The sequence below is a fragment of the Phycodurus eques genome, chromosome 9 (genome assembly GCF_024500275.1).
Source record: "Phycodurus eques isolate BA_2022a chromosome 9, UOR_Pequ_1.1, whole genome shotgun sequence".
Classification (NCBI taxonomy): domain Eukaryota; kingdom Metazoa; phylum Chordata; class Actinopteri; order Syngnathiformes; family Syngnathidae; genus Phycodurus; species Phycodurus eques.
In genome coordinates, this window is record NC_084533.1 from 25,761,246 (window position 1) to 25,785,434 (window position 24,189).

Consider the following 24,189-nt stretch of genomic DNA (forward strand, 5'->3'; position numbering starts at 1 on the left):
GCGGTAACCCGATCGTACTCGCTATTTAAAGAATGTAAGGCTTTCCCCGAGTTGTTTTCACTGAGGGATGGATACGCTTCACGACTTGGGAACCCTCCAACCGCCCCGACCCCGTGGGTGGGGGTATCCATAACTACAGCCCACATTAGCTGTTAGCTGGCGTGTGTGTGTGTAGTCTCATGCGGATGTGCGGCAGCCTGCTTTTCATCAAATCCGTTTTGTGTGAAAGCGAGACCCCTCAAATGTAGCAGATGGTTTTGTACTAAAGAGCTTGTTTGACAAATCTGTGTGGGAAAGAGGCAGTGGAAAAGGGCAGAACCTGGTGGAAGGTGATCAGAGGAAGCTTTAGGGGGTCACAAAATACAGTGCCTTAATTTTGTTTGTTTGATTATAGATTTGTTAGGTTAGCAAGCAACGTCCTGGTGAGGGTTAGCCAGACAGTACGCCAATGTCTGGACTTGACTGCAAAGAGCCCACAGTCTCATCTTGAATCAAACATACTTTCAGTGGAGAAATAAATGCCGGAAAGCCTTGTTCTCCTCCATTGTGTCGTTACAATCCTTCTTTCTTTTCCATTGTCGTTATGACAAATGCTTGACTCCACAGTCTGTCATTCTCTGCAGCAGGCCCACAGTCTCCTCTCCGATAAAAATGACTTGTTACTGAGGAGAAGTAAATACAGGAGAGACTTCTCTGTTTTGTGTATTAGTGCATCGCATTGGCAGATGCGTTCAAAAAATAGAAAAGAAACCATGCCAATATTAGCTTCCTTATCTTGGGGAAGTCAATAAAGAAGACCCTTGTTCTCATCAATTGATGATTGCTGTTGTTGTTTCTACCTTTGACTCCAAGTCTCCGCTATGCTGTAGCAGGCCCGCAGTCGGAAAATGCGTCTCCTTACCATGGAAATGTAAAGGCGACCCTAATTTTCTTCCATTTTTGTGTGTCTTGTTTTCACCAATATGTTAACTCCACATTGTTGTTTGTTGACACGTCTCGTTTTCAAATGATGTGTTTCCCCGCCCCCAATTTCCCGCAGTACTAATTACTGACATTTTTTCCCTGGAAGGATTTATTCACGCCATACCAGTTGAGTGTGTTTGTCGACGACGCTTAGGAAATCTGATCAAGGTGTGTCACATTCGACAAAGTCAGTCATGCGTCCAACATGCGTTCAAAAGTGATTTGATGGTGCAAATACGTGATTGCCGGATATCAGACAGGATTTGGAACAGCTGTGGAGTATAAATCAAGTGTGAACGAGGAAACTTTGCAATCAGACAATATAATATTGACGAATTATGCAGGATTTATGAAGCGACGCTCAATTAGCTTCAGGCTAGCACGGCGCATCTTTGCCTCATCTCCATCCAGGAAGATATCGATCACCACTAAATGCCTCACAAACCAAGCACTCCTTCATATGTATGCTAATGAGTTTAGCTAGGGGAAAGCCGATTATGCATGTTTACTCTTTGAGATATGTAACCAGACCTGCACATGCTGAGTCATGCTTTACATAGCCAGATTAATGCAGACTCGGGTTAAAGCTATGCGGCTGTCCGCATAGTCACTTGAATCCCTCAAATACGGGCAAAGTTCAAAACTAACCCCGATAAATGCATGTATATGTATGTAAAACTATGCTGTTGTATTTTTTTATACAACAACAAACAACCAAATGCGTTGCTGTCGTTAGCTCATTAGCCAAAATGCTAACATGGTACGACTGCCGTGCCAATAGCAAGCTTAGCATGTTACAGTCACAAAGCACACTTATATTTAAAGGCCTTGAACCTGCCAATGGTTCCTGGAGTAATCTACTAAAGTACCAGAAGGCAAATAATAATAAGTGGGCTCATTATGATAAAGGTAATCATGTCATCCACATCAGCTGCAAATGAATCGCAGCAGTCAAATAGAAGATCGTTCAGTCGATTTATAAATAAAGCTTCCAGATTCAAATCCCACTGAAGCCTTTAGTGCACAAGTGAGGTTAATCATAGACGATATCTTTGGGCCTCTATTTAAGCAGGGAGCGCTTAAGCACTCGTGAAACGTTGCCGGCTCACCAAACTCGAAAGAGTGTGCATTAAAGCGCTTCATAATGCTGGAGGGTTTCTTTATGACGAGTGGTCTAGTACATGTGTTGCCTTCTTGCCATAGGCTACAATGACTATTTTCCACAGATTTCTGAAATTGAAGCAATCCGCATTGAAGCGTTTCAGGCTGTTGGATGCTCTCTTGGTGGTAGTGGACTAATTGATTTGTTAAGCATTGCACATTCAGTTTGACAGGCTTAAGGTAACCGTCTGTGTTCTTTTTTTCCGGGTTTATTGGAATTATAACAGTCCGCATTAAAGCACTCTATGTTGCTGGATGCTCTCTGTGTGGTGGTGGTCTAATGCACTTTTGAAGCACAGTCTATTTAGCTTGCCGGGCCAAAAGTAACCTTTTCTTGGTCGCCATATGCACCAATTACTATTTTTTTCCTCATTAAAGAGTCCGCATTAAACCGTTTCATGATGTTAGATGCTCTCTTTATGACAGATGGTCTGATACGTTTATCAAGCACTGTACTATAGTTTGCCAGGCCCGCGGAACACTTTGGGGTGCTTCTTTTTCAGTGCTTACTGAAATCGAAGCAGTCTGCATTCAATCACTCTATGAAGCTGGATGCTCTGCTGGTGGTGGTGGTCTCATGCACTTTTTAAGCATTGTCCAGTAAGTTGCTGGGCCTAAAAGTAACTTTTGCATGTCCCCAGATGCTTTAATGATGATCTTTCCGAGTAAATTGAAAGAGTCTGCATTAAAGCACTTCACGATGATGGATGGTTTCTTTATGACAGGTGATCTGATACATTTATCAAAAACTGTACTGTAGTTTGCCAGGCCCAAAGCTACCCTTTGGTGTGCTTCTTTTTCAGAGTTTACTGCAATTAAAAAAGTCCGTATTAAAGCACTTTATGATGCTGGATGCTTTTTTTGTTGGTGACAGTCTATATTACATTTGTTAAGTACTATAATGTGAGTCTTTGGTGCGCTTCTTTTTAAGACCTTACTGAAATCGAAACAGTCCACATCAAAGCACTTCATGATGTCGGATGCTTTCTTGGTGCTGCTGGTCTAATGAACTTATTAGGCACTGTAAAATCAGTTTAGCAGGCCCAAGGTAACCTATGGTATGCTTCTTTTTCTGAGCGTCCTAAATCAAAAGAGCCCGCATTAAAGCGTTTTACGATGTTGGCTGCTCTCTTTATGACTGATGGTCTATTACATCTGTTAAGTATTGTACGACTAACGTGCAATAAATGTTGGCAGAAGCCACAGCGAGCACGAGTGGCAACACGTCGAGTGTCCTCCTCCTGACAAAGTCCATCAGCAGCAAGACGGAACGCATCCAACCATGTTGGGGAGAAAAAAAAAAAAGTAATTTGAATAGAAGCTGAAATAATAAGCTGTCAACACGTGTGTATGTGTGTGTGTTTTGGCTGCGAGTGGCAAAAAGTGAAAGACGGGACTTTGACAAACCTCGTCAACGCCGACTCGTTAGCTGGCGTGGCTCGCGCCAAACGTCCTCGTTAGAAGCAGCTGGAAAAGGGAAAGTGGAGGAGGAAGATGAGGATAATAAGAGCACAGAGACTTTGAACAGCATCTTTACGCAGTGAAAGAATGGGAAATGTCATGTACTGGATGGACAAAAATATTGGGACACATGGACGTTCCACCAACTGAAAGTGAACTCTGCGATAAAAAGCCACTTTCCAACCGTCTGTAAACGTCTTGACGTTTTACCCGTTTTTCCACTGTTCTGTGTAAACTGGCAAGACGGAATGGACGGACGGACAAACTTGAACCAAGCCTCAAGTCTGAACTATCAAGTTTCAATCACATCTCAAGTGACGGTGGCAAAAAAAAATAAAAAAATCAAGCAAGTCAAGTCATGACTTGGGTTAAGCAAGTCCTAAATTGAGTCGTACAATCTTGCTAACTCCCAGCACATTTACTTGCGTTAGTTAGCTGTACTAATCACACTGTTTTTTTAATGGTCCCAAACCAGTTGCCATATTGTCCATTAGTTTAAGGTCTTCTCAACTAGATGCATACCCGACATCAAGCTTCGTCCGTATTTCACCAGCTATCGATGAGCTAAACTGTGAAGTTAGCGTGGTTCACTTGTCTTTTAGGGTTTGATATTTACGATCAAAGTTAGATGTCGTCGTATTTGTAGCTTTTATCTTGGGGGTAAAAACCTGGCATGTTGCAATTGTCTTTTTCCCGATTTGATCAAAAGCATAATCCTTCTTCAGCGCTCCCTCCATGATACTTACAGTGGTGGTCTTACCATGAGGCAAACACAGGCAATTGCCCGAGTCCCCCAAAAGTCTCATAAAAACTGATTCATCAAGTTTTCTGCAATTTGAAGCGATTGTTATTGTTTGTCTTAATTCACGCGCTTAGAAACACATTAAAACAACATTATCTCTCATGAGCATTTCTAGTGCTCCCGCTCCCTTCTCGTGCAACGGACTATTCCATCTTCTTACTGCATATGTGCAGACTTAATCCAGGGAGTGACACGAGTGACGCCTTTCCATCACAAAGATTAAAGCGGTTAAAATGGTAAACTATAATAAATGTTGATTAAAGAAAATGTCCTCAGATGCAAACGTTTTAGTCGATGATCAAATTTAATGCTCACTTGACGCTTGCTCCTCGCGCCCTGTTGTGTTGAGAGCGGTTATCGCTATCCAATCGATATTTTATACATCGCCAGATGTCGAATTGTAATGATTACGGGATGCCGTGTCGCTTTGTTGTGGCAACATCCTGCCTTAATGCGTCCTGCACCTCCGGTTGCCCGCCCCTGTTTTAAGGCATTGCGGGAGTTGCTACATTTTGCAGTGTTTGCGCAAAGTGGCCTGCAAGCATCCTCTCAGCACAACTTCTTTTTTTTCTTCTTTGTTCAGTCTCCTAATGGCTGCTTCTGGTTGCGGACGTTTCCAGTCGGGCCAAGCCACAAATGCGACGGCTAGAAATTTCTCCCGCTTTCTGACTGCTCACAGATGTGAGTTCAAAGAGTCGCGATTGGCAGCTGTGGACAAGCAGGCTTCATCTGCGTCCAGCTAAAGGAACAATGTCGTCAAGTAGACATCTCTCTTGATTTCACTCCCCCCTTCAAAGTTATTTTGCATTCATTTATATTTTTTATGTTGTTGCTTGTTGCCATTTATTTGTCTTTTATTGTTTGTTAATTTTTGAGTTAGCTTTTATTTTTTGATTTGAAAATATTTGAAATTCATTTTTCATTTAAATTTCTTCTATTTTGTGTTATCTTTTATTATTTAATTGAAATGTTTTATTTTTTTGTGGCTTTAATATTTTGTTCGTTTTATTTTACTGTATTATTTCACAAGATTTAATGCCTATTCATTTTTATTGTTTTATTCTTGTAATATAGTTTCATTGATTGTTTGCTTATTCTGTTTTGTGTTCCAGCTTGCTTATTTTTTAAATGCTTGATTGTTTTATTTCTTGACCCAATTTCTTTTCAATGCGTAAAGATTTTATTTCTTTTCTTTCTGGGATGTTTGAAAACTGTGTATCATTTCCATTGCACTCTGCAATTGTGTCGTACTTTGTGTTGGTCGATCACATAACATCTCAATTAAAAAACGTTTAAGTTTATGGTTGTAAGGTGGAGGAATGCGAAGTTCAAGGAGTATGAATACTTTTTCAATTAAAGTATGAACGTGCACCGAATGAAAAGGCCTACGAGTGTAGCTATTCAAATAAGTGTCTTTTAAAAGCGAAAACTTCAGACGAGAAAGTGAGAATGTGATTCCATGTCTTCATCCAGTCACACGCGGAATTCCATCTGACACTCAATCTTCCTGATGCCGTATCCCACACAACAAGTGTTGGCACTAATGAGAGCCTCCCACAAATCTCTTCGGGGGAGGTGCGGTCCTCTTGCAACCTGAGCAGCAGAAGGAGGGACAAGGTCTGCAGTGGCGAATTTCACGTCCCCGGGGACTGGTCGAAGCCCAGTGGGGGGAGGGGAAGGCGCATATTCGTGTGTGTGTGTGTGTGTGTGTTCGCTATCGTCACCATTAACATTGTGCAGCTGTGGCGCTTATGCAAGGATTTATTGCGCGTGGGTTCATGAGAGCCTTAAATAAAATTAATATGTTCCAACAAGTCCAACGATGTAACCTCACACGATAGAAAAGCTGTAAAAAGACCTTTATAGTGTATACTGTATTTTCAAATTACGTGGTGTCAAATAGGCATTTATACATAAACGGCCGATTCAAACCAAAGCGGCAGACTTGCTGTGTCTTTTTGGGTATGGGTTTTTGAGACTTTGTTTGTTTGTCTACTACGAATGATAGACATGCATATCAAATTCCATGTTGCTCAGGAAAGCTGGCTTTTGGGGCTGAATTTTCAAATTAGCGCAAATGACTAAAATGCGCCTAAAATGCCCACTTCCAACCAAAATGACTACCTTGCTGTGTATTTTACATAATGTATTTTTGAGAGGTTTATTTTTTTTCTAGTTTTTATATCTACGACAAATGATAGACATGCCTACCAAATTCCATGTTGCTCAGTGAAACTGGCTTTGGGTACTGAATTTTCGAATGAGCGCAAATGGCCAAAATACCTCAAAAATGGCCGCCTCCGGTATGTTTTCCAGGACAGATTTTTGAGCCTTTTTTTGTGGGTCTACTTATGATTGACATGCTGACCAAATGTCATGTTCCTCGGTGAAACTGGCTTTGGGGGCTGAAATTTCAAATACAAACAAATGACCAAAATGCCTCGAAAATGGCCGCTTCAAACCAAAATGGCTGCCTTGCTGTGTCTTTTCCAGTATGGACCTCTGGAGACTTTTTGTAGGTCTACTCATGATAGGCATACCTACCAAATTTCATGTTGCTAAGTGAAACCCATATGTCTTGTAGCATTGATTCCAGTTTGGGTTTATTTGGCCTTGGAATTTGCCCAAAACTGCCGTGAAAAAAGTATTGGCCCCCTTCTCAATTTCTTATGTTTGCATAGTTTCCTCACTTTAATGTTTAAGATAATCAAACAAATGTAAATATCAGACAAATATAACCCAAGTGAACTTAAAAAGCTGTTTTTAAATGCTGATTTCATTTATTAAGGAAGAAACTATTCCAAATTACCTGGTCCTGGGTGAAAAGGTAATAGCCTCCTAAACCTAATAACTGGTTGAGCCATCCTCATCAGCAACAAGTGAAATCAAGCGTTTTCTATAACTCTGTAATGAGTCTTTCACATCTCTTTGCAAATATTTTGGCCCACTCTCCCTTGAAGAATTGTTTGAATTCAGCAAAAATGGAGGGTTTTCGCGCATGAACGGCCTTTTTAAGGTCTTGCCACTGCATTTCAATTGGATTCAAGTCTGGGCGCCCACTAGGCCCCTCCAAAACTTTCATTTTGTTTTTTAAGCCATTCCCCAAGTGCGCTTCAGCTTGAGGTCACAAACTGATGGATGAACATTGACCTTAAAGAGCAGAATTCATGATTCCAAGTTGTCCAGGTCCCGAAGGAACTAAGCAGCCCAGGACCGTCACACCACCATCACCATGTTTGACTGTTGGTATGAAGTTCGTTTTCTGAACTGCTGTGCTGCATTTACACCAGATGTAACGAGACACAAACCTTCCAAAAAGCTCCATATCATATTCTTCCAAACGTTTTTGCAAAAGTATGTAGTAGTATGTATATTTCCGCAATCGTGCCAGCTGGCTAAAATTAGAATTGGTTGTTAAGTTGTTTACATTTTACTCAATTACATTTTTTTATTTTTTATTTTTAATTCCCCACTCCCGGGTTAAATTCCAACAGTTTCCCTGCGACGTGTGTGGCAGATGAACTCCGCCGCACAACTGGGCAGCTCAAGTCCAATTATTCATTTTTCATGCTACCAAAGATTCTCACCGTGTTTGCAGCCATGTATGGGCAAGTGTCTTAAAGCTTCGAAGCAATAAATTGTAGCTAAGCAAGGCCAGGGAATTGACGGCACCTGCAGGACTCCTAACTGGCAACAGATGTCGGCATCAAACCTCGAAATAATCATGAGAAAAACTGGGTTACATGACACCTAAAAATTCACTCAGTGGGAAGCAGGTATCTTAGACTCATTTGAGTTCAGGGGCCACATTCACCCCAATTTGATCTCAAGTGGGACAAACCAGTATATTCATCATGGAATTCAAACATTTCCTCGAGGAACTCCTCGCACACATGTATGTGCGCTCCAGTGGAAAGGTTAATGTTCAACATTGTGAATGGAAGGTGCGAACAAAGCACACTGGCCGCACTGTACGCCGGCTTATTCATCCGCACTCACTTCCTGCCCTAATAGCCGCCTCCACTTTCCTCACCGCGAGGGGTGGAGGGTGTGTAAGCAGGTCAATGAAAAGTCATGTTTGAGGTAATCCCCCCCCCACCCCCCACCACCCCCGGGGGAACGGCTGTGCCTCTGATCTTGAGAAGACCCCAGAGGTGAGGTCATTTGCAAGTCACATGATGCACGCCCATGATGAAGGGCTTCGGTGAAAAGACCCTTTGTTGATGGAAATGTGAAGCGAAGTCGATTTTTATTTCAAGGGATGCATTTACTTCACATGATATAGGGTGCATTTGGAGATAAGTAGGGTTCTTACTTAAAAAAGACAGGATGCATTTTTCGCCAGGTTAAAATATTGTTATGTTTACTATGTATTTTTTAGCGCCATCTTGTGGCAACTTGGTGCCAATGAACTATGATGAGGTGAGTTCAAGAGCTTCATTTAGATCAGTCTAGCCCTTTGCTGCCATCTTGTGGCATCTATAGGCAATTATAAACAATGGCGGATTTTCGCTATTTGTGGCAGAGTTCGAACTATTAGTCTCTTATCAGAAAGCAAACGCCGTTTGCTAATGCTAATCTGCACAAAGCAGCTCTGCTTACCTTTTGACTTTGACATAATAGCAGGTGTGTTGCACGCATGGGGAGTGTGGTGTGATGTTTCAGTTCGTGCAGTCGCTTGAAAGTTGCTCTGGACCTTCACCAAGCCTAACTAACTGATGATGTGGTGGCTGGAGAAAATCGCTTTGGTTTGGCTTCGGTTATATAAATATATATAGTCACAGTGAGGAAGAAGGGCTGAAGAGCTTTCCCACAGACAGATTTTCAGAAATAAGGACATAGACTTGATTGTTTAATTTCACACTTGAGCGATCCTCGAGACCCAACTATTTGTAAACAAGCAATTCAAAATGTAATTTTCCATGACCCCTTGAAAGAAAATGTTTTGATTGTTTTGCCCTTTAACATGACCCTAATATAGACCCGTTTCAGTCAACATTAAGCAGCTTTGATGCCTTTGTTTTGTTGGGGGTTTCCACCACCGTCCATCCGGTGAATCCCATTTTCTCCCGACGCGATAACATCACTTCTGGCGGTGGGAAAAAGCGGACGGTAATTAAAAACACGGCTGCTCGAGGCCGAGCGGTGCAAGTGCCAGAGAAACCCGTCAGCGCAAACCTCCGAGCCAGCCACAGTTAATTAACGTAGCCCCTTTCGCCGCCACTTGCCACGAGAATGGAGATAAAACAGCAGAGTACGGCGTGCCGGGACAAGCGCGTGTTCAATAGTTGCGATAGCGCTTTAATTGGATCCAGTGCAAGAAATGAAGGATTATGCAGCGCTTCCATGCATGCGTGTTCACCCTGCAGGAGGTATCGCTGTGCCAAAAGTTGGCTTGGCGTCTTTATGAAAGAGCCTTTTCATGCAAAAGTCCTTTTGTTTTTGTTGGCGCAGTGTGATTTGATGGCGTCCCACCTGGCTCGCTACCAAGCCCACATGAAACCATCAAAGACAGTCCAAAGTATTTTTTTCTTTTTTTTCTATTCAGGTTTTTATACTTTTTTTTTTTTTTTTTTACTATTTGAAGTACTGTAATGGGTGAGGTTGAATGATGGCTGCGCTTTAAGAAATGCTACAGCTTGTCTAGTTGTTCCTGTGTATGTCAAGGTTTCCAAATTTAAAATAAAAAAATAATAGCTGTCACTAACCTGAAAAGTATACATTCATTCATTTTCCACGCCGCTTATCCTCGCGTCGGTCACGGACGTGCTGGCGCCTATCCCGGGTGACTCTGGGCGAGAGGTGGTGTACACCCTGAACTCGTCGCCAGCTAATCACAGGGCGCATTTAAACAAACAACCATTTGCATAATTTAGAGTTGTCTATCAACCTACCGTACATGTTTTTGGAATGTGGGAGGAAACCGCAGTACCGGTAGAAAAGCCATGCAGGAATGGGGAGAACAGGGAGAACTCCACAAAGGTGAAGCCAGATTTGAACCTGGGTTTTCAGAATTGCGAGGCAGATGTGCTAACCCATCGTCCACCGTGCCGCCTGAAAAATATACAATTTAATTCTATCAGAATTTTAGTTAGGATTGAAAAATCACGGGAATTTCGTAATTCTTGTGGGAATTCCACAAAATCACATGAAATTTTAACAAATCTCATGAGACTGCTGTGAAATCGTGTGAGAATTTTGCAAATTCTTGTGGGACAAATCTTACAAGAATTCTGTTAATCAAACAAGACCCCATCAAATCTTGCCAGACTTCTGCTATGTCACGCAACAATTTCTCCATTGTTGCAAAAATTCCTTTTAATCACTCAAGAATTGATCGATTCTCACGTTTTCCACTTAATCATGCAAGACTTTTTCAACACTCAATATGCAGTCATGAGAGACTTCATCAAATCTTGTCAGAATTCCATCAAAACACAGGAATTCCGCAAATCTTGTAAGAATTTTACAAAACCACACAAGACTTTCTCAAATCTTGTGAGAATTCCGCTAAATCACGAGACTTCATCAAACCTACTAAGACTTTCGGAAGACTTTCTCGAATCTTGCGGGCATTCTGCTCCAATCATGCAGGACTCCCATTCATTGACGCAAAACGTCCTGAAATCATGCGAGACTTCTCCTGCATCATGCAAAACATCTTTGAAATTATGCGAGACCTCCTTAAAATCACTTTAGACTTCTGCAAAATTTTACAAGAATGCTGCTAAATCATGTCAGATTTTTAAAAAATAATAACGTTCCTTCTTTCTTTATTTCGTGGAATTAACTGAAATGATAGTTAAATATAAATGGCTCCCTTTTAAATGTCAAACTTTAGGAGATCAGTGCAGCAGCTATCACGATTGACACTTGAGAGCAGCTCGCCCATCAAGGAGTATACAGTACATGGCTAGAAATGGCAAAAATTGAAAACACGTTAATGCTAGCATACCCTTAGTCCACCGTCGCTGTTTGGCTGCAGCAGTCCGTTTTCACGTTGCCCGGATTGTCCTCTCATAAAAAAATTCATTGGCGTGTCAGCGTTCAGTGCACTGAGGTTTGCAACAGTTTCTTGCCATTTCGATGCGGAAAGCACCCCTTTAGTTGTCGTTTTCTTTTCTCTTTTAGGAGTGCAGGAGTCCCATCAGGAGAAGGTGATCACGGTGGCCGGAGAGGGGACGATCCATAGCCCGGATTTTCCTCGCACGTATCCCAGGAACATCGTGTTGGTGTGGAGACTGGTGGCGGCGAGCAACATGAGGATTCAGCTCACTTTTGATGACAGGTTCGGCCTGGAAGACCCGGAGGACGGAATATGCAAGTAAGGACACGCCCCCCAGGACGTGATCACATGTGATATTTTACGTTAAATCATAAAATAGTAGACTTTGTCAAATTGTTCGACTTCTTCTTATCCAGTGAGAATTCTATAAAATTATGTGACATTTTTTTTAAATCTTGTGAGACTTCTGTGAATTCTCTTTGGACCTCTGTGAAATCAAGTAGGACTTCCTCAAATCTGCCGAGGCTCATACCACATCAATCGAGTCTTTCAAGAGTTTCACTAAATCGCGCAAGACTTCCTCAAATGTTGAGAGAATTCTGCTAGATCACACGAGAGCTCATCAAATCTGGTGGGACTTCCACTAAATCACAAGACACCTCTGCAAAAGTTGTCTTCAAATCTCACGCGAGGACTGCGTAATCACGCAGGACTTCCTCAAATTTCACAAGACTTCTTCAGAATCGTTTTGACTTTTCATAAAATCTTCAAATTCCGCCAAATCACACAAGACTTTCTCCTATCTTGTAAGACTTACACTAAATCACTTAACACCAGCTAAATTAAGCAAGACTTCCTCAAACCTCAGAGACTTCCCCTAAATCATGTGAGACTTCTTCAAACATCCTGGAGCAGCAATTCTGCTATAGCATGAGACCTCATGAAATCTTGAAAAACGTAAATCTCATCAGCATTCTGATGCTGTTCACTTGAGACTTTCTCAAATCTTGCAATAGTTCTCTGGTAAATCACATAGGACTTTCTCAAATCATGTAAGACTTCCACCAAATACGTGAGACCTCATCAAATCTTTTGCGACTTTCTCAAATCTTGTAAGGCTTTCGCTAAACCATACGAGACTCCCTGCTATCGTGAAAGAATTCCGCTCAATCACACGAGACTTCATCAAACCTTGAAAGAATTCCACTTAAGTCTTTTCTCGGATGAAATGCACGTCCTTACAGAGTAAAGAAGAACAGGAGATTGTCGTTTTCCTTCATTGTGTGGTCCCACTTATGCATTTCATGCAGCATGGTTTTTACGGTTTCCTACCTTCGGCCAAACTTTGATGCGAATATGGTATGGGGCATAAATCCCCGCCTGTACATTTGGTCAGTGTTTCATCATGTGGGGCCTTCCCCTGCTGGAATGTCGTATGGCTCAGTCTATCTTACAAGATTTAGTGCGCGATTATGTCCATTTGTGAAATTGCCTGTTTCCTGCTGCTTTGGCCGTTCGGTAAATATTGAAAATGACGCGGCGGCGAATTTGACTCAGACGGGAACGACGCAAGCAGCGGCTAACAATAACGCCGGACACACGCACACGTACGTACGCACCACATCGGTTTTATCGCACGGGTCACTTTCAATCGCGCTCCTCGTTTGCCTCTGTTACCGTTCAAATCAGCGAAGGAGCCGGTCGATGGCGGTCGTGTGCGCATTCATGCCGATACATCATCACCGACCGGATGTCGTGCGGGAGACATATCAGGGCAAGGTGGACGGATGAGGAAGAGGCAGAGAAACATGGTTAACGCTGGGCTACTCACGCCTGGAGTGTCCCCTAACGGATGACGGCGAGTACTACAGACTTAGTTCTTTGTCACCTGTGCAATTGGCAACCGTAGGAGGTCAACTTTCATGCACGTCTATAATTTCGGGGGAATAAAATGTCGAGTTACGCTACGCGACATAAGAAAAGCACAAAATAATCTGATAATCTATTTTGTAATCATTTGTTTTGTTTTGGTTTTTTTTTTAAATAGCAGTGTGCACATGTGGACGTAGCCTGAAGTAATCGGCATGCTGGAGGCCGTCGGGCAAATAACAGCGACCTGTTTTTTTTTTTTTTTTTCCTGGCGTCAACCCAGTCAAATTGAGGCCCAAAAGCATTTGATTGCATGAAGAAGGCGGCATCCAATCATCTACACAGGCAGACACACAGACACATTATTTACATTCAGCTCACAGTGCTGTCGTCTGCACATTTTGACATGCGCTGAAGAGATTCATTACAGAGCTCTGAGAGAGTTTTCAGTCATTATTTCTAGTACTGTAACTTGACTGTTTAATTTTGTGCAAGATGGCGTTTATCGTGAATAACTGCTGAGAGAAGTGATCACCATAATTATATGACACACACCGCTTGGGACTGTTTTTGGACTATTTAGAATTGTTCTGTTTATTTCTATGGTGCAAGGAGGCAGTTTTAATAAATAATAATTCCATTAAGTATGCATATGCCAGAGTGTGCAATGTGCTTTTTCTTTACTCTGTGGTTTATTTCTGGTCCGTCTATTTCTATTGTGCAAGGTAGCTCTTATCATGAATCCCAAGTCATCTCATTAATGATGCATGTGCCTGTGCATGATGGAGCATGCTAGCATACATCCTTTTTTACATTGATTTACTTTGTGGATTATTTCTAGACTCTAAATTGCCTGTAGGTGTGAATGTGAGTGTGAATGGTTGTTTGTTTCTATGTGCCCTGCGAGTGGCTGGTTTTGGTTCTCCTCATGGGCCTAAAGCTAGCTAGCATAGCCCATCCACCAGCAATAGAGGTTGAAACGTTTTGTTTTCAATTTGAATTTTGTTTTTTGTTTTTTCTCTCCAAGGTATGACTTTGTGGAATTGGAGGATCCGAGCGACGGGAGCATCCTGGGCTGCTGGTGCGGGTTGCAGGCGGCCCCCGCAGCCCACCTCTCTAAAGGCAATAAAGTCCGCATCCGCTTTGTCTCGGACGAGTACTTCCCGTCCGAGCCGGGCTTCCTCATCCGCTACGCCACGCAGCCTGCGGTAAGAACCGCATCTCGTGAGAATAGATATAATTATTATGAGGGCCCCCGACCAAATGTGCACGAAAACTCGAAATGTCGCCGCGCACATCAGGCCTGGTGAAAAATTTGGTCATGTCACGTTTTCGGGCGCGACTTCCGAAAAATGGCTCGACAAAGCGCCGCCTAGAACGATGCCGAAAGTACATCGAAGATCCGTATGACCTACGGCTCTGAAAATTGGCACAGACGCATAAAAAAGTGGCCGATATCGTAACTCCAACAGGAAGTGACCTTTTGAAGGCGAACTTTTCGCATGTTTTCAGGGTTTATACTTTTGCGAACTCTTCCTACAGTTTTCATCCAATTCACTTCAAACTTGGTGTGTATCATCTCAAGACGTGGGACATTAAAAGGTATCGAAATCTTTTTAATCCGAGGAAGTATATGACAGGGGCGGGCCTTCAAACCTTTCATTCCACAAACAAAACCTTTTACCTTTTGAAAAGGCTTCGCATTTGTCAAACAGCAGTGGTGTCCTACCTATGGCCTGGGGCCCATTTGGGGGCCATCCCCCATTATTGTATGGCCCACATTTACTCAATATGGGCCATAACTTTGCATACGCCCTAAAGCGTGGTGTCCAACCTACCGCCCGGGGGCAATTTGCGGCCCTTCATCGTGCCAATACCCCAACCTGCCGGGACCTCAAACTGCAAGTACCCCAACGGGGGCCGGCGTGCGAGGGCCCGATTCTAGCTGTGCGTAGCTCTAGTTATTATTATTATTATTATTATTATTATTATTATTATTATTTGAGAGCACGGCAGTCTAAAATCAAGTCTTGTGATTTAATTTCACGTCATGGGCGAGTTGAGGCGAAAACAACATGAGTCTACTAAGCTCATTAAATTGTCAATTATATTGTTCCGAGTCTGGTTGCACGCATTTGAATGTTGAAATAATGCAGTGCTTGTTGGAGCGCATGTTTATTTTGTTCATCAAGATCCACAGGAACGAACGGGGGTCAGCTCATTAGTTTTTATGATGCAGATAAAACTGACTTTGAGCAATCACGAGGATCTAGTTTAATGCTCCCAAAAAGAGTTTTTGTAATATTACTTTTATTTTATTTTCATGAGTTGCATCTATTTTTAGTTGCGCTTTTATTTCTTTTTGCATTTTCTGCAGCCGCAGTTTATACATTTAATTGTAATTAAAGTTTAGAATGTTATTTTATTTTTGTACTTGTATTTATTTTTCAAATATTTGTATTTGCATTTTTAGTAGTTGGATTTTATTTGTTTGATTAAAATTTTGTACTTTTTAATTTTATAGTCTTACCAATTGGATATGATCTACTCTATGAGTTGGGCTCACATATTTAGTTCAATTGAATTGTAATTTTATTTCTATTTTTTGTTTTATTATTTGTATTTTATCGATATTTTATTTGCATTTTTCTATTTTGTTGCACTTGATTTTTTTATGTTCACTTATGAAGTTAAAATAGATTTTTTTAGATTCTAATTTGTACTCTTCATTTGTATTTGTGTTGACATTTTCACTTCAATTCTCAAAAACTGATACGGGTTTTCATTTTTATGAGTTGTATTTTAGCTGTTTTTATGAGTATTTTGTTTGAGTGTCACTTTATTTTGACTTTTATCGGTCGTACCTTATCTATTTCTTTTATTTGCGTTTTATTTTCAGTTGCACTTCTTTTTTTTGTGTATTTTTTCCATTTCCTTTTTTTTCTCCCATTTTCCATTGTGTATTCTTTTCTATTTATTTTTTTTACCAATACAGGACTTGAATCATTATTTTTTTTTCCTTTTCATTTAGTAGTATTTCATTTTTTGATTGCGCTTTTTCTTCTATTATTATTGTTACAATAATGCATGCTATTTTTCATTTGCTTTATTTTTCCCCCCTTGTACAAATGACAAAGAAATACGTTTCCAACAACCTCCACCTTTAACGTCATCCACCTGTGTTCTTATCATCTCTCCGTCCGATTGATTAAAAGGTTATTGTTCCATAAAAAAAGCGTCGACCCTGTGAAGGGAATAAAGTGTCTCGTCGAGGGTCCTCGACCCCTGCGCGGCTTCCATTCGGACCCCCGAAATGAAAGTGGGAATTAAGAGGGCTTGGAGTACTTTTGAAATGGTCCTCCTCTTGGTAATATCCCATCCTCATGTCACTCTATCTTTAGCTCCGTGATATACGCTGCGTATACAGCGATTGTTACTTTTCACGCTTTAATACCGCGAGATTGAGAGGCTGGGACGACCTTTCCGTTCACCTTTCTTCAAGTCATAAAGCGACATGGGAGGATGTCACAATGGCTCCTCTGTCATTTATAATAAGGGGGGAAGGCTATAAAAACTAATAATAACCGGTGTATGAAGCTCACGTGTTGCGTTCAACAAATCTGGGGAAAAGGCTACTTCTCTCTCTCTTTATTTTTTTTTAAATATATTGATTCTTTGCAGTCATTCTCTTTTTGTTTGGGGATGACCTCTGCTCCATCTGATTGGACGCTTGTGTTGCGTTCAATAAATGTGGGAAAAGTGGGGCTCGGAGGAAGTCAGAATTTGTCCTTAAAATAATAATAATAAAAAAGAGGTTGAAAAAAGGACATTAAAAAGGCTCCGATCGTTAAAAGCAGTGTATGCAGCTCCCGTGTCGCCTTCATGAAAAACTAGGAAAAGCGATGGTTGAGTGTGCCGTGCATGACCACTCGTGCTGTGGACGTTTATTTTTATTCTACGGATTATTTCCAGTTGTTCTCTTCAGTCTGTTATGACAACAGAGAAATCTGATTGGACGCCTGTGCTACGTTCAGTAAAACTGGGAAAAGTGACGCTTTATCGTGCCGGGCGTGACCAAATCTTTTTTACATTTACTCTGCGGATTCTTCGCAGTCGTTTATTCTGGGATGACCTCACAGCAATGTGATTGGACGTTTGTGCTGCGTTCAATAAAACTGGCAAAAATGCCGCTCAGTGTTGTCATTTTTTGACTCAGGGCAAATTGATGAAAATCTTGCTCATCAGTTTGTTTGTCCACATTTGTTTGACTTTATGATTCTTATTTCTTGAGTTGCTCCGTTATTCTTTCGAGTTATTCCGTCGAGTTGTGCTGCTTTGAGGTGGCGGTGATCTCGAGTACGCGCCACGGCCCTCGCCCCGGTTGAACGTACCCGACTTCCGAGGGGCGAAAACATGAAGAAAACGTGGCCCCTCCAGTCTTCTCTTTGAACCCCCTGCGCAGTGGAACAGCGCCGCTCTGTTCCCATCGACCGGAACCCGCAAGAAGCCACACGGGGGCCCGTCAAGGGCCGCTCTGTCATTGACGGGAAGCCATTTTTTGGCAGCCGGCTTGTTAAAACACGGAGGGGGAGGAGACGCTCGAAGCCAGCGCAAAAGTACTCACGCTCTGTAGAAGTACAGATACGTGTGTAAAATAATACTCTGGCAAAAGTACTGATTCGACACCTTTAGTGAAGTAAACGGAAAACCAAAGTACAGCAGCAAAAGTAGTCACAATCTGTACTTAAGTAGAAGTACCTACTTGTGTAAAATCATATTCTGGTGAATGAAACTTGTAAGGAAAGGTACCAGTGGACAGTATTTGTAATTGTTTGCTTCCCATCACTGTGCAACTCACATCCATCTCGACTGTTTTCTCTACCGTGCAGGCGGGAGTCGGCGGGACAAAATTCCGAAGTCTGTTTTTACGCCAACCTCAATTGCAGACTGCGATCGGGACGGGTGGGGGACACACACGCACGCACACACACACACACACACACACACACACACACAAGCCACATTATTTCACGCACAACAGACTTTGCGGCTTAATGGAAGCGGAGCGGATTGCAGGGAAGCGGTTAGCGAGCGCATGAGAACGGGGGAAGCGAGGTCCCCACGTGCGTCTTAACAGGGCCTTTCCTGACCAGTTGTCATTATTTTAGCCACTAGAAATAAAAGCACGCAGTTGTAATGCTGCCGTTGCCTGTGGGCGAAATGTGCTGTCAAGAGTCGATGCACACACACACACACACACACACAAATTCAAACTCTCAAGAAGCCTCATTTTGGTCATTTCCATAGGACTCGGCGCAAAGACGGGGTCCAAATTCAGCCCCCCGGCGCCAATCGCAAATTAGCAACATGAAATTTGGTGGGCAAGTTGACCTTTAGTAGACCCACAAAAAAAGTCTCAAGAAGCCACGCCCCTCACAGACACAGCATGTCTTCCATTTTGGTTCGAAAAGCATGGCGGAACGTAGCAATGAAGTTTGACGACCACGTAAAACACGAAACTCCAATTAGATGAGTTTGAAAATTCAGCCCCCGCAGCCAGTTGCCCTCCGCAACATGTAGTTTGGTAGACATGATCACAGTGAGCAGACCCACAAAAAAGTCTCAAGAAGGCACGCCCTAAACGACGCAGGAAGTCTGCCATTTTGGTTTGAAAAGCGTGGCGGAACATAGCAGTGAAGTTTGGTGATTTTTCCATGAAATGCAAAACGTTCAGAAATCGAGTTTGAATATTCAGCCCATGGATCCCGTTTCTTTAAGCAACATGAAGTTTGGTGGGCTTGTCAAGTAGTAGTAGCCCAGCGCAAAAAAAAGAAAAAAGTCTCAAGAAGCCACGCCCTCTGGTCATTTTCTGCAGCTTTTTAAGCATCTTTGAGAGGATACTCATCCAAATCAGTAGGATTCAAGAACAAGAAAGCCTTTTCAAAATGTCTTTTGTGTGTGTGCTTATTTCTCAATTGGCGGCCGTGACAAGTCACAGCGGGCCCGGCTGGCCGAGGGACTGCGCCGCCGCTAATTGTGGGAGGATTGTGCCGTCAAAATTCATTGGCTGTTAATGACTTCCAGTCGCCGGACTCTGCCAAGGTTCGGCTAATTTGCCGCTCGCGCTACTGACGCTGCTCGCTGCCAAGATCTGTCGGCGTTGGGCGCTCGTGCCCATTTTAAACCAAATGCGACACTGCACGCGTTCTTAACGAGCCGCTCTCGTTAGAGCCGCCGCACAGATGGGCCTCAGATGTTTTCTTTTTTCTTCCCCCCTCCCTTTTGGCGTCCTTCGTAAGCAGCATTCCCGGGAGAACATCTCGGAGTTTAGTGCGCATACCTCCGTCCATGTGGGGAAAAGCGGATAGGAACTGTTTCGAAAAGGGCAGACAAATTCCAAAAAACTATTTGAAAAGTGATTGGATGTCGAGTGTGAGTGTGACTGTGTGTGTGTGTGTGTGTTGTAAAGGGACTTACAAATATTTTTCAATTTATTTACACATGTATTTTGTTATTCATTTTTTCTTTTCTTTGTATTTTTAATTTTTTGATTATTTTCTTTCCGCCTGTGTGGAGTTTGCATGTTCTCCTCGTGCCTGCGTGGCTTTTCTCCGGGCACTCCGGTTTCCTCCCACATCCCAAAAACATGCGTTAATTGGAGACTCTAAAAAATTGCCCGTAGGTGTGACTGTGAGTGCGAATGGTTGTTTGTTTGTAGGTGCCCTGCCATTGGCTGGCAAGCAGTTCGGGGTGTACCCCGCCTCCTGCCCGATGACAGCTGGGATAGGCTCCAGCGCGCCCGCGACCCTAGCGAGGAGAAGCGGCTCAGCAAATGGATCGATCGATGGATTTTCACACTTTTTATTTGTCTTATCTATTTATTTTTTTAATTTGTAGTTTATTTTTATTTTATATATATATATATATTTTTTTTAAAAAAAAATATTTCTTTTCATTTTTATTTGCGTCAAAGTTTCTATAAAAATGTAATTTCTTGTGGTGGGGGGTTTTATCTTTGTTTTTATTTTTATTTCATTATTTGAGTGTATGCGGCACGGTGGCCGACTGGTTAGAGCGTCAGCCTCACAGTTCTGAGGACCCTGGTTCAATCCCCGGCCCCGCCTGTGTGGAGTTTGCATGTTCTCCCCGTGCCTGCGTGGCTTTTCTCCGGGCACTCCGGTTTCCTCCCACATCCCAAAAAACATGCATGAATTGGAGACTCTAAATTACCCGTAGGAGTGAATGTGAGTGCGAATGGTTGTTTGTTCCTATGTGCCCTGCGATTGGCTGGCAACCAGTTCGGGGTGTACCCCGCCTCCTGCCCGAAGACAGCTGGGATAGGCTCCAGCACGCCCGCCACCCTAGCGAGGAGAAGCGGCTCAGAAAATGGATGGATGGATGGATGGATTTTTTGAGTGTATGTGTGTTATGGGGTTATCATTTTCATTCTTATTTTATTTCTGTGTTAATTAGGGTGATATCATTTTCACTCCAATACCGTTTTCATTTTTAATCTCTATTTTCCATTAGATTTTTATTTTTTTTAAATTTGTTTTCCTTTTTTAGTTCTTTTTCTATTTTTAAAGTGCTTTTGATTTTGATTTCTTTAATTTAGATTTTGATTTTTGTTTCCATTTTTATTTTTTACATCTATCGGTGGTCAGTGTTTTTGTAGCGTTAAAACTATGTTCAATGATACACAAATCTAAACTAAATGTTTTTTTAACCATCGTGTGGACTTGTAGCTTGTTTATTTTGATGCGTCTGAACAGGAAGTGAGACAGACACATACGAAGTAGAAATCACAACCGAAACAAAATTGGAAGGATGATGGAAAACTTCATTTATATGGATTATTTTTTACAATTTCAGTCACTTCTCTGTATTAAACATAAAAAAAAAAAAGTACATTAGGAGGAAACCGCCCTTATTGTCTACTTTTTAACTAACCCTGCGTATGGATTTTGCAGCAAGACTCTTTGACCTCATTTGTATTAAAAAGGCTCCAAAAAAACCCCCCAAAAAAACAACCTGTTATGATTCACAGTTATAAATACATGTATGAAATAACACAGAAATCCATCCTAACCTCAGACAGCTGAGTAATTCATTAGTGGTTTTGATATTTATATTCTTGAACATAAATATGTGACTTAATGGAAGGAGGTTTTCACATTAGTACCTCAGATGGGAATAACAGAAAGATTATCTCAGGGCTTTTACTGATTTATTTATATTTTATTCAACCCCCGAAACTTGTTTGACTTGGCAACGTGAAATTTGGAAGGCACGTCTATCATGAAAAGACCCTCAAGAAGCCATGCCTGACAGCACACATGAAGTCTACTGCAAATGCGGATTTTAGTCTCATTTTGTCACTTTCCAGGGGTCCGACAAAAACAAACTTTTGTTTTTTTAAAGAGTTTTTATACCAAATATTCAATAAATTCTATTAATTAATCATAATAATACAAAGCTCGAAAAGTCACCCGAGAGGATTTAAAGAATGCAAAGAAAAATCATTTCCTTTTGAATAGTTAACTAAAAATGACCGTATGCTGTTTAGACATTATGAGAAGAACACTTTTTTTTTTTTTTTTTTTTTTTTTTTGTGCGCGTGTGTGGAAATATGAAGATTTCCGCCGATTTCCTCGCAGGTGCCCGCAGAGGCCGAGCCTCCGTCCCAGCAGGAGCTGCAGGAGCTGTCGGCCGCCGTGTCGGGCCTGAGGACGGTGGAGGAGGTGATGAAGTACCTGGAGCCCGAGCGCTGGCGGCTGGACATGGACGACTTGTACAATCCCACGTGGCACGTGCTTGGCAAATCCTTCATCCATAACAAAAAAGCCAGAGGTATAGGAGCTTTTTTTCATTTGACGCTCCACTTAAAGCGCTTGGAATTATTATTATTATTATTATTATTTTTTTTTTATCGCGGTGTGTAAGTACCCACATGAAGTGAAAACACACCTTTTAGTATTGCCGTGCTGCCGTCTGGCGGCATCCTGGTGCCAAGGAACTACGATGAAGTGAGTTGAGGAGCTTCATATAGACAAAAGTAATGCTTTGCTGCCATCTTCTGGCATCCGTAGGCAAATGTAAACCTTTTTTAGGGGCGTGTCAATCATTTGTGAATTTTTACTATTCACAGCAGGTTTTGTTCCCCGAATAGCTATTCGCAGGGGATCGCTGTATACTGTACAGCACAGGTGTCAAACTGGTGGCCCGGGGGCCAGATCCGTCCCACGAAAGCAAATCATGTGCGGCAACTTCCTGTTTCTGGCGAAAAATATCAAAATTGCAAATTGTCTTCACTTGTAATAACGTTGAGAAATCGCAAGCATTTTTTTGCTACCAATATCCCTCTTGAAAGAAATGTAATAATAGTTGGGGGGGAAAAAGAAAGGCTCCAGATTTCAAAAGTAGCTATCCATCAAATTGTATGGCCCCGCGAGGGAAGTCAGAACGACGAGGTGGCCCGTGACAAAAATGAATTTCACACCCCTGCTGTACAGTAAAAACCCATTAAAATCAACATTGATATTAATCTTTATGTTTCTGTAACCCCCCCCCCCCCCCCCCAACCCAAAAAAGGAGGAGATGACCTCAATCTGCTGTGGGAGGAATCTCAGTTGTACAGCTGCACGCCACGCAACCTGTCCGTGTCGCTGCGCGAGGAGCTGAAGCGCACTGACGCCATTTTCTGGCCCAGCTGCATCCTGGTGAGGCGCTGCGGCGGGAACTGCGCCTGCTGCGCCCACCGTTGCTACGACTGCCAGTGCCAGCCCGCCCGGGTCACCACGAAATACCACGAGGTAAGCACTTATTTGAACACGCTAATCGGTGATAGGCCCCAAAAAGCCTAAACGTTTAACTTGTTACATGTTATGTTACCATAGTTTTAAAGTTGAGTTAAAATGGTTTGGTTTTGTGTCAAATAAATGTTTCATGTCATTATTTTGAAATTGTTATGAAAATGGTGAATTATTCTCATAATTATTCAGAATTAAACTGGCTTGACACGATAGAATGTTTTTTTAAAAAAAACTTATTCAGGAAAGAAAGATATTATGATTATTCAAAATATTCTAAATCTAAAAGTATTATTATTATTATTATTAAAATAATAACAATATTTTGAATACACAAAAATAAAATTGTCCATATTCAACATTCATTTTAATTAATATAATAATTAAAAGTGAAATTTCAAATCATATAAATGTACAAAAAAATGTGTTCAGCATTAATAATTCATATAATAAGTAAAATTTCACTTAACATTTTTTAAATGTAAATACCACATATATAAACAAATTCTCTAAATTAAACTTTTGTGGAATTATTAAAGGGGATATTAAACAATGTTGTGTGTGTCCAAGACTTAGTATTTTTCATACATATGGGATTTTGTTTTGTTGAGTTTTTCTTTTTTCCTGTCAGGTTCTGCTGCTGAAGCACCGCAGCGGAGGCCGAGGTCTGCAGAAGTCCATGACCGACGTGGCCTTGGAGCACCACGAGGAGTGCGCGTGCGTGTGCAAGGACGCCGATAACGCCGACAATAGCGCGCCGCTCGGACACGTTTAACGCCAAATCGGACGGCGTTAAATGAAACCAAGATTGGGACGGATTCAATCTCCGGAACGTCGTGGAATAAATACTGAGACTACAGATTCCACCGGACTCTATCTTGAGTGTTAGAAGACAATTTGAGATAAGGAGCTGCCTATTCTTCGGCTTTTTTGGGGGGATCTGATCGTGTCACGGAAAAATGGGAGCCTCTTGTTGGAGGGCTTTTGCGATACGCTCCCCTCAGAAAGTAATATCGGACCAGTGAGGCCATTTCCTGCCTTTTTGCTGTACGCTGAAATCATTTGCGTTTGACATGAAAACAACCTCAGTATCCTGCAGTTTTTACAGTAACATTAGG

The 24,189-nt window shown here is 41.9% G+C and overlaps 1 protein-coding gene across 1 annotated transcript in view; it reads left to right on the plus strand.

The window, feature by feature from the left end:
* The window catches only part of pdgfc (platelet derived growth factor c), a 34,101-nt gene extending 10,224 nt beyond the window's left edge, over positions 1–23,877 (plus strand). The window contains exons 2-6 of the mRNA XM_061686210.1: positions 11,519–11,711; positions 14,290–14,463; positions 21,898–22,112; positions 22,857–23,074; positions 23,703–23,877. Coding sequence (XP_061542194.1) covers positions 11,519–11,711; positions 14,290–14,463; positions 21,898–22,112; positions 22,857–23,074; positions 23,703–23,846 — 944 coding nt within the window. The 3' untranslated portion in view covers positions 23,847–23,877. The remainder of the gene's footprint in view (positions 1–11,518; positions 11,712–14,289; positions 14,464–21,897; positions 22,113–22,856; positions 23,075–23,702) is intronic.
* The last annotated feature ends 312 nt before the right edge of the window (positions 23,878–24,189 follow it).